A 12,579-nucleotide genomic window follows, 5' to 3' on the forward strand; every position below is an offset into this window, starting at 1 on the left:
GCACCAGATCGAGATAGTTCTTACCCAACGATGGGCTCGCGGTCTCAAAGGGGGAGACGGCCGACTCAACCAGTGGCCGGGGGGGGCGTCAGTCCCCTGTCGGCGGGGACTGTACTGAGCGGCGGTGGGGGGCCCGGGGGGCTCCCGGCTGACCGCCCCCCGCCCCCCGCAGCTGACCAAGCAGCGATTGGTGGATCCGGATGGGATCATCAACCCCAACGCCTTCTATACGTACCTGACGGCCTGGGTGAGCAACGACCCCGTGGCCTACGCCTCCTCGCAGGCCAACATCCGGCCCCACCGGCCCGAGTGGATCCACGACAAGGCCGACTTCGTGCCCGACACCCAGCTGCACAGTGAGTCCCGCACGCTGCCGACCCTTCGAATGATAAGAATAATGATGGTGGGATTTGGGAAGCGCTTACGAGGCGCCGAGCACTGCTCTAAGGGCTGCGGGGGATCCAAGGTGATGAGGTTGGCCCCCGTGGCGGTCTTCATCCCCATTTGACAGAGGAGGGAACTGAGGCTTATTATTATTATTATTATTATTATTATTAATTACATTAATATTATATTAATTATTACATCATTATATTATATATAATTATAATATAAAGTATGTGATATAATATAATATATAATATGTATAATATGTATCCAAGGTGATGAGGTTGGCCCCCGTGGCGGTCTTCATCCCCATTTGACAGAGGAGGGAACTGAGGCTTATTATTATTATCATCATCATCATCATCATCATCATCATCATCATCATCATCATCATCATCATTGTTGATAATATTAATATTATATTAATTATTATATCATTATATATAATTATAATATATAATTATACTATATAATATATCATGTTATTGCATGGATTATATTAATATCATTAATTTTTATGAATAATTAATAATAATGTTGGTATTTGTTAAGCGCTTAATAGCAACAATCATCATCATAATGATAATGATTCTATCCTACTTATTTTATTTTATTTTGTTGGTATGTTTGGTTCTGTTCTCTGTCTCCCCCTTTTAGACTGTGAGCCCACTGTTGGGTAGGGACTGTCTCTATGTGATGCCAATTTGTACTTCCCATGCGCTTAGTACAGTGCTCTGCACATAGTAAGCGCTCAATAAATACGATTGATTGATTGATTGATTGATTGATTGATTGATGGTATTTGGGAAGTGCTTACGAGGCGCCGAGCACCGCTCTAAGCGCTGCGGGGGATCCAAGGTGATGAGGTTGGCCCCTGTGGCGGTCTTCATCCCCATCTGACAGAGGAGGGAACTGAGCCTTATTATTATTATAATCATCATTATTTTTAATAATAATAATGTTGATGCTATATTAATTATTATATCATTATACTATATATATAATTATAATATAAAATATAGCATATGTTATTGCATTGATTATATTATATTAATATTATTGATTATTATTATTAATTAATAATGATGTCGGTATTTGTTAGGTGCTTAATAGCAACAATGATAATAACAGTGATAGTATTTGGGAAGCACTTACGAGGTGCCGAACACCGCTCTAAGCGCTGCGGGGGATCCAAGGTGATGAGGTTGGCCCCCGTGGCAGTCTTCATCCCCATTTGACAGAGGAGGGAACTGAGTCTTATTATTATTATCACCATCATCATCATTATTATTAATATTATATAAATCATTGTACCATTATATCATACATAATTATAATACATAATTATAATATATAATATATTGTATTATTTATATTATGTTAATAGTAATAATAATTATTAATAATAATAAGTAATAATGTTGGTATTTGTTAATGCCAACAAATAGTAATGGTATAGTATTAATAGTATTAATAGCTTAATAGTAACAATCAATAATAATGATGGTATTTTGGGAAGCACTTACGAGGCGCTGAGCACCGCTCAAAGCGCTGCGGGGGATCCAAGGTGATGAGGTTGGCCCCCGTGGTGGTCTTCATCCCCATATGACAGAGAAGGGAACTGAGGCTTATTATTATTATTATTATTATTATTATTATTATTATTATTATTATTATTATCATCATCATCATCATTATTATCATCATTATTATTGATAATAATTTTAATGTTATGTTAATCATTATATCATTATATTATATAATTCTGATATATAATCATAATATATAATATATCGTATGTTATCACATTGATTATATTATATTAACATTATTAATTATTATTATTAATTAATAATGATGTCGGTATTTGTTAAGCGCTTAATAACAACAATGATAATAACAATGATGGTATTTGGGAAGCGCTTATGAGGCGCCGAGGACCGCTTTAAGCGCTGCGGGGGATCCAAGGTGATGAGGTTGGCCCCCGGGGCGGTCTTCATCCCCATTTGACAGAGGTGAGAACTGAGGCTTATTATTAGTAGTAGTAGTATTATTGATAAGAATACTAATAATATTAATATTATATCATTACATTACATATAATCATAATATAAAGTTATAATACATAATATATTAAATATTATATCATTATATCATATATAATTATAATATATTATATATAGCATGTGATATGATATATCATTAATTTATATTAATAATAATTATTGATTATATTATATTAATATTGATGATAATGAATAATAAATAATAATAATGTTGGTATTTGTTAAGTGCTTAATAGCAATAATCATAATAATGATGATGGTATTTCGGAAGGGCTTATGAGGTGCCGAGCAGCACTCTAAGCGCTGCGGGGGATCCAAGGTGATGAGGTTGGCCACCGTGGCAGACTTCATCCCCATTTGACGGAGGAGGGAACTGAGGATTATTATTATTATTATTATTATTATTATTATTATTATTATTATTATCATCATCATCATCATCATCATCATTATTATCATCATTATCATCATCATTGTTATTATTGATAGTAACATTAATATTATATTAATGATTATATCATTACATTATAGATGATTATAATATATAATTATTATATATAAGATATCATAGGTTATTACATTAATTATATTATAGTAATATTATTTAGTATTGTTATTCATTAATAATAATGTTGGTATTTGTTAAGCGCTTAATAGCAACAATCATCATGATAATGATGGTATTTGGGAAGCGCTTACGAGGCACTGAGCACCACTCTAAGCGCTGTGGGGGATCTGAGGTGATGAGGTTGGCCCCCGTGGTGGTCTTCATCCCCATTTGACAGAGGAGGGAACTGAGGCTTATTATTATTAGCATTGCTATTATTATTATTATTAATATTATTAATATTAACATTATATAAATTATTATATCATTATATTATATATAATCATAATATATAATATGTATAATATATAATGTGATATATGATATATATTACATATTATCATATTAATTATATATAACATATCATCATATTATATTATATTTATATTAATAATTAAATATTGTATCATTATATTATATAATTATAATGTAATTATATACGTGATATATAGCATATAATATATTGTTTTACTGTTACATTCCTATTAATAATAATTATTCAGTATATTAATATTGATAATAATAATAAGTGATAATTATCATTATATTATATTTAATTATAATATACAATTATAATATATCATATATCATATGTTAGTGCATTGGTTATATTATATTAATATTATTAATTATTATTATCAATTAATAATAATGTCGGTATTTAAGTGCTTAATAGCAGCAATGATAATAATAATGATGGTATTTGGGAAGCGCTTACGAGGCGCCGAGCACCGCTCTAAGCGCTGCGGGGGATCCGAGGTGATGAGGTTGGCCCCCGTGGTGGTCTTCATCCCCATTTGACAGAGGAGGGAATTGAGGCTTATTATTATTATTATCATCATCACCATTATTATTAATATTATATAAATTATTATATCATTATATCATACAAATTATAATATATAATTATATAATATATTGTATATTATTGTGTTGATTATGTTATGTTAATGGTAATAATTATTATTAATAATAATTAATAATAATGTTGGTATTTGTTAATGCCAACAAATAGTAATAGTATAGTATTAATAGTATTAATAGCTTAATAGTAACAATCAATAATAATGATGGTATTTTGGGAAGCGCTTACGAGGCGCCGAGCACCGCTGTAAGCACTGCGGGGGATCCAAGGTGATGAGGTTGGCCCCCGTGGCGGTCTTCATCCCCATTTGACAGAGGAGGGAACTGAGGCTTATTATTATTAATAATAATAATAATAATAATAATAATAATAATAATAATAATAATAATAATAATATATTAATCATTATATCGTTATATTATAGAATTCTGATGTATCATTATGATATATAACATATCATATGCTATTGCATTGATTATATTATATTAATATTATTAATTATTATTATTAATTAATAATAATGTCGGTGTTTGTTAAGCGCTTAATAGCAGCAATGATAATAACAATGATGGTATTTGGGAAGCGCTTACGAGGTGCCGAGCACCGCTCTAAGCGCTGCGGGGGATCCGAGGTGATGAGGTTGGCCCTCGTGGCGGTCTTCATCCCCATTTGACATGGCGAGAACTGAGGCTTATTATTATTATTATTATTGATAATAATAGTAATACTATTAATATTATATCATCATATTATATATAATCATAATATGAAATTATAATACACAATGTATTAAATATTATATCATCATATCATATAATTATAGTATATATTATAGTATATATAGCATATGATATAATATATCATTAATTGATATTAATAATAAGTATTAATTATATTATATTAATATTGATAATAATGAATGATAAATAATAATAATAATGTTGGTATTTGTTAAGCGCTTAATAGCAACAATCATCATAATAATGATGGCATTTGGGAAGCGCTTACGAGGTGCCGAGCACCGCTCTAAGCGCTGCGGGGGAACCAAGGTGATGAGGTTGGCCCCCGAGGCAGTCTTCATCCCCATTTGACAGAGGAGGGAACTGAGGATTATTATTATTATTATTATTATTATTATTATTATTATTATTATTATCATCATTATCATTATCATTATTATCATATCATCATATTATACATAATTATAAGATATAATTATAATAAATAATATATAACATAATATAATATATTGTATATTTTTATATTAATTATATTATATTAATAGTAATGATAATTATTAATAATAATTAATAATAATGTTGGTATTTGTTAAGTGCTTAATAGTAACAATCATAATAACAAAGATGGTATTTGGGAAGCGCTTACGAGGGGATCCAAGGTGATGAGGTTGGCCCCCGTGGCAGTCTTCATCCCATTTGACAGAGGAGGGAACTGAGGCTTATTATTATTATTATTACTATTATTATTGATAATAATATCAATAAAAATAATATTATATCAAATATTATATCATTATATTATATACATTCATAATATATAATTATGATATAGGATATATTATATATTACATTATATATTATATTATATTAATATTAATTAGTGATTATATTATGTTAATATTGATAATAATGATGAATAACAAAGAATAATCATAATGTTGGTATTTGTTAAGTGCTTAATAGTAACAATCATAATAATAATGATGGTATTTCAGAAGCGCTTACGAGGTGCCGAGCACCGTTCTAAAGGCTGCAGGGGATCCAAGGTGATGAGGTTGGCCCCCGTGGCGGTCTTCATTCCCATTTGACGGAGGAGGGAATTGAGGCTTATTATTATTAATAATAATAATAAAAATAATAATGTTGGTATTTGTTAGGCGCTTAGTAACAATCATAATAATAATGATGGTATTTGGGAAGCGCTTATGAAGTGCCAAGCACTGTTCTAAGCGCTGCAGGGGATACAAGGTGATGAGTTTGGCCCCCATGGAGGTCTTCATCCCCATTTGACAGAGGAGGGAACTGAGGCTTATTATTATTATTATTATTGCTAATAATAATAATAATGTTGGTATTTGTTAAACGTTTAATAGGAACAACGATAATAATAATGATGGTATTTGTGAAGCGCTTACTAGGTGCCGAGCACCGTTCTAAGCGCTGCAGGGGATCCAAGGTGATGAGGTTGTCCCCCGTGGCAGTCTTCATCCCCATTTGACAGAGGAGGGAACTGAGGCTTATTAATAATAATAATAATATTGTTGGTATTTGTTAAGCGCTTAATAGCAACAATGATAATAATAATGATGGTATTTGGGAAGCGCTTACGAGGTGCCGAGCACCGCTGTAAGTGCTGGTGGGGAGACAAGATCATCCAGTTGTCCCCCGTGGGGCTCCCAGTCTTCATCCCCATTTGACAGAGGAGGGAACTGAGGCTTAATAATAATGATAATAATAATAATAACAATAATAACAATAATGTTGGTATTTGTTAAGCGCTTACTAGGTGATGAGCACCATTCTAAGCGCCGGGGGGGATACAAGGTGATGAGGTTGTCCCACGGGGGGCTCACAGTCTTCATCCCCATTTGACAGAGGAGGGAACTGAGGCTTAATAATAATAATAATAACAATGTTGGTATCTGTTAAGCGCTTAATAGTAACAATAATAATAGTAATGATGGTATTTGGGAAGCGCTTACTGGGTGCCAAGCACCGTTTAAGTGCCGGGGGGAAGATAAGGTGATGAGGTTGTCCCCCGGGGGGCTCATGGTCTTCATCCCCATTTGACAGAGGAGGGAACTGAGGATTAATAATAATAATGATAATAATAACAATAATGTTGGTATTTGTTAAGCGCTTATTAGGTGCCGAGCACCGTTCTAAGCGCCGGGGGGATACAAGGTGATGAGGTTGTCGACTGGGAGGCTCACGGTCCTCATCCCCATTTGACAGAGGAGGGAACTGAGGCTTATTATTATTATTATTATTAATTATATGATTATGATAATAATCACAATGTTGGTATTTATTAAGCGCTTAACAGTAACAATAATAATAATAATGATGGTATTTGTGAAGCGCTTACGAGGTGCCGAGCACCGTTCTAAGCGCTGCAGGGGATACAAGGTGATGAGGTTGGCCCCCGGGGGGCTCACGGTCTTCATCCCCATTTGACAGAGGAGGGGACTGAGGCTTAATAATAATGATAAGAATAATAATAATAATACTAATAATAACAATAATGTTGGTATTTGTTAAGCGCTTACGAGGTGCCGAGCATCGTTCTAAGCACTGCAGGGGATACATGGTGATCATGTTGTCCCCCGGGGGGCTCATGGTCTTCCTCCCCATTTGACAGAGGAGGGAACTGAGGCTTAATAATAATGATAATAATAATAATAACAATAATGTTGGTATTTGTTCAGCGCTTACTAGGTGATGAGCACCGTTCTAAGCGCCGGGGGGGATACAAGGTGATGAGGTTGTCCCCCATGGGGCTCACGATCTTCATCCCCATTTGACAGAGGAGGGAACTGAGGCATAATAATAATAATAATAATAATAATAATAATAATAATAATAATGGTATTTACTAAGCGCTTAATAGTAACAATAATAATAATAATAATAATAATAATAATAATAATAATGATATTTGTTAAGTGCTTACGAGGTGCCGAGCATCGTTCTAAGCGCCGGGGGAGATCCAAGGTGATGAGGTTGTCCCCCGGGGGGCTCATGGTCTTCATCCCCATTTAACAGACAAGGGAACTGAGGCACAGAGAATAATGATAATAATAATAATAATGTTGGTATTTGTTAAGGACTTAATAGTAACAATAATAATAGAAGATGGTATTTGTTAAGTGCTTATGAGGTGCCGAGCACCATTCTAAGCGCCAGGGGGAGGGGGATACAAGGTGATGAGGTTGGCCCCCGGGGGGCTTACAGTCTTCATCTCCATTTGACAGATGAGGGAACTGAGGCCCAGAGAATAACAATAATAATAATAATAATTATAGTATTTATTAAGCGCTTAGTAATAATGATAATAATAATAATAGAAGATGGTATTTGTTAAGCGCTTACTATGTGCCCAGCACTGTTCTAAGCGCTGGGGAGATACAAGGTAATGAGGTTGTCCCCCGGGGGGCTCACGGGCTTCGTCCTCATTTTCCAGATGAGGAAACTGAGGCCCAGAGAATAATGATATAATAATAATAATGATGGTATTTGTTAAGTGCTTACTATGTGCCACGCACTGCTCTAAGCGCTGGGTAGATAAAACATGTGGACAGGCCTCAGTACTATCATTCATTCATTCCATTGTATTTCTTGAGTGCTTATTATGTGCAGAGCACTGTACTAAGTGCTTGGGAAGTCCAAGTTGGCAACATCTAGAGACGGTCCCTCCCCAACAGTGGGCTCACAGGATAGAAAGGGGAGACAGAGAACAAAACAAAACATATTAACAAAATAAATAGAATAAATATGTACAAGTAAAATAAATAGAGTGATAAATATGTACAAACATATACATTCATTCATTCATTCAATTGTATTTATTGAGCGCTTCCTGTGTGTGCCGAGCACTGTACTAAGCGCTTTGGAAGTCCAAGTTGAGAACATCTAGAGACGATCCCTACCCAACATTCATTCATTCATTCCATCGTATTTATTGAGCGCTTCCTGTGTGTGCAGAGCACTGTACTAAGCGCTTGGGAAGTCCAAGTTGGCAACATCTAGAGACGGTCCCTACCCAACATTCATTCATTCATTCAATCGTATTTATTGAGCGCTTCCTTTGTGCCGAGCACTGTACTAAGCGCTTGGGAAGGACAAGTTGTCAACATCTAGAGACGGTCCCTACCCAACATTCATTCATTCATTCCATCGTATTTATTGAGCGCTTCCTGTGTGTGCCGAGCACTGTACTAAGCGCTTGGGAAGTCCAAGTTGGCAACATAGAGAGACGGTCCCTACCCGACAGTCATTCATTCATTCATTCAATCAGATTTATTGAGCGCTTCCTGTGTGCCGAGCACTGTACTGAGTGCTTGGGAAGTCCAAGTTGGCAACATCTACAGACAGTCCCTACCCAACAAATAAATAAATAAATAAATAAATAAATAAATGAAGAGCACTTACTGTGTGCAGAGCACTGGACTAAGCGCTTGGGAAGTCCAAGCTGGCAACATAAATAAATAAATAAATAGATAGATAGATAAATAAATAAATACATACATACATACATACATACATATAAATAAAGAGCGCTTACTGTGTGCAGAGCACTGGACTAGTCCAAGTTGGCAACATAAATAAATAAATACATAAATAAATAAGCAAATAAATAAATAAATAAATAAATAAATAAATAAAGAGCGCTTACTGTGTGCAGAGCACTGGACTAAGCGCTTGGGAGGTCCATGCTGGCAACATAAATAAATAATTAAATATATAAATAAAAATAAATAAACAAATAAACAAAGAGCGCTTACTGTTACTAAGTGCTTGGGAAGTCCAAGCTGGCGACATACATACATACATACATACATACATACATACATACATACATAAATAAATAAATACATACATACATGCATACATACATAAATAAATAAAAAATGATAATAAATAAATAAATAAATAAATAAATGAATAATAGATAAATAAATAAATAAATGGATGAATAAATAAATAAATAAATAAATAAATAAATAAATAAATAGCGCTTACTGTGTGCAGAGCACTGTTCTAAGTGCTTGGGAAGTCCAAGCTGTCAACATCAATGAATGAATGAATGAATGAATGAATGAATGAATGAATGAATGAACGAAATTGATTGATTGATTGATTGATGATCACCCCTTTGGGTCTCTCCTTCCAGTCCCCCCGGCGGAGCCGGTGGAATTCGTGCAATTCCCCTTCTACCTCAACGGGCTGCGGGAGACATCGGACTTCGTGGCGGCCATCGGGCAGGTGCGGGCCATCTGCGAGGACTTCACACGACTGGGGGTGCCCAGTTATCCCAATGGATACCCCTTCCTCTTCTGGGAGCAGTACGTTGGCCTTCGCCGCTGGCTGCTCCTCTCCGTCGGGGTTGTCTTGGCCGCCACCTTCCTCGTCTGCGCCCTCTTCCTCCTCAACCCCGGGGCCGCCGCCGTCATCGTGAGTCCGCCCTGGAGGACAGAAAATAGCAACTGTAATCAATCAATTGATTGATAGTAATCAATCAATCAATCTCATCTTTATTGAGCGCTTACTGTGTGCGGAGCACTGTACTAAGCGCTGGGGAAGGACCACTACATGTTCCCAATGTTATTATGTCATAATAACGAGGATGGGATCTGTGAAGGCCTTGCTGTAATAAGGATGGCGTTTATTAAGCGCTTACTATGATGGGATCTGTGAAGGCCTTGCTGTAGTAATGATCATCATCATCATCATCATCATCATCAATCGTATTTATTTAGCGCTTCCTGTGTGCAGAGCACTGGACTAAGCGCTTGGGAAGTCCAAGTGGGCAACATCTAGAGACGGTCCCTACCCGACAGTGGGCTCACAGTCTAAAAGGGGGAGACAGAGAACAAAACCAAACCTACTAACAAAATAAAATCAATAGCATAGATATGTACAAGTAAAATAAATAAATAAATAATAGAGTAATAAATATGTACAAATATATATACATATGTTCCCAATATTATTACATCATAATAATGATGATGGCATCTGTGAAGGCCTTGCTGTAGTAATGATGGCATTTATTAAGCGCTTACTATGATGGTGGCATCATCTGTGAAGCCCTTGCTAATAATAATAATAATAACGGCACTTATTAAGCGCTTACTATGTGCAAAGCTCTGTGAAGCCCTTGCTATAGTAATGATGGCATTTATTTAGCGCTTACTATGATGATGGTATCTGTGAAGCCCTTGCTAATAATAATAATAATAATGGCATTTATTAAGCGCTTACTATTTGCAAAGTGCTGTTCTAAGTAACGATGGTATTTATTAAGCGCTTACTATGTTGATGGTATCTGTGAAGCCCTTGCTGTAGAAATGATGGCATTTATTAAGCGCTTACTATGATGATGGTGTCATCTGTGAAGCTCTTGCTAATAATAATAATAATAACAGCATTTATTAAGCGCTTACTATGTGCAAAGCTCTGTGAAGCCCTTGCTATAGTAATGATGGCATTTGTTAAGTGCTTACTATGATGATGGTATCTATCTGTGAAGCCCTTGCTAATAACAATAATAATAATGGCATTTATTAAGCACTTACTATGCACAAAGCACTGTTCTAAGTAATGATGGCATTTATTAAGCGCTTACTATGATGATGGTATCTATCTGAAGTCCTTCCTATAGTAATGATGGCATTTATTAAGCGCTTACTATGATGATGGTATCTGTGAAGCCCTTGCTATGGTAATGAGGCATTTATTAAGCACTTACTATGATGATGGCATCATCTGTGAAGCCCTTGCTAATAATAATAATAATAATAATGGCATTTATTAAGCACTTACTATGTGCAAAGCACTGTTCTAAGTAATGATGGCATTTATTAAGCGCTTACTATGATGATGGTATCATCTGTGAAGCCCTTGCTGTAGTAATGATGGCATTTATTAAGCACTTACTATGATGATGGTATCATCTGTGAAGCCCTTGCTAATAATAATAATAATAATAATAATAATAATAATAATAATAACGGCATTTATTAAGCGCTTACTATGTGCAAAGCTCTGTGAAGCCCTTGCTATAGTAATGATGGCACTTATTAAGCGCATACTATGATGATGGTGTCTGTGAAGCCCTTGCTAATAATAATAATAATAACAGCATTTATTAAGCGCTTACTATGTGCAAAGCACTGTTCTAAGTAATGATGGCATTTATTAAGCGCTTACTATGATGATGGCCTCATCTGTGAAGCCCTTGCTGTGGTAATGATGGCACTTATTAAGTGCTTACTATGATGATGGTATCATCCGTGAAGCCCTTGCTGTAGTAATGATGGCATTTATTAAGCGCTTACTATGATGATGGTATCTGTGAAGCCCTTGCTATGGTAACGAGGCATTTATTAAGCACTTACTATGATGATGGTATCTGTGAAGCCGTTGCTATAGGAATGATGGCATTTATTAAGTGCTTACTATGATGATGGTATCATCTGTGAAGCCCTTGCTATAGTAATGATGGCATTTATTCAGGGCTTACTATGATGATGGTAACATCTGTGAAGCCCTTGCTAATAATAATAATAATAATGGCATTTATTAAGCGCTTACTATGCGCAAAGCACTGTTCTAAGTAATGATGGCATTTATTAAATGCTTACTATGATAATGGTATCATCTCTGAAGCCCTTGCTATAGTAATGATGGCACTTATTAAGTGCTTACTATGATGATGGTATCTGTGAAGCCCTTGCTGTAGTAATGATGGCATTTATTAAGCGCTTACTATGATGATGGTATCATTCTGTGAAGCCCTTGCTAATAATAATAATAATACCAGCATTTATTAAGCACTTACTATGTGCAAAGCACTGTTCTAAGTAATGATGGCATTTATTAAGTGCTTACTATGATGGTGGTATCTGTGAA

General features: G+C 35.2%; 1 protein-coding gene across 7 annotated transcripts in view; it reads left to right on the top strand.

The window, feature by feature from the left end:
- PTCH1 (patched 1) overlaps positions 1 to 12,579 on the top strand; it is a 141,487-nt gene that overhangs the window by 100,810 nt on the left and 28,098 nt on the right. For all 7 annotated transcript variants that reach the window (XM_038768137.1, XM_038768139.1, XM_038768140.1 and 4 more), the window contains 2 exons: positions 173 to 356; positions 9,839 to 10,119. In XM_038768137.1, coding sequence (XP_038624065.1) covers positions 173 to 356; positions 9,839 to 10,119 — 465 coding nt within the window. The remainder of the gene's footprint in view (positions 1 to 172; positions 357 to 9,838; positions 10,120 to 12,579) is intronic.

The sequence above is a fragment of the Tachyglossus aculeatus genome, chromosome Y3 (genome assembly GCF_015852505.1).
Source record: "Tachyglossus aculeatus isolate mTacAcu1 chromosome Y3, mTacAcu1.pri, whole genome shotgun sequence".
NCBI lineage: Eukaryota > Metazoa > Chordata > Mammalia > Monotremata > Tachyglossidae > Tachyglossus > Tachyglossus aculeatus.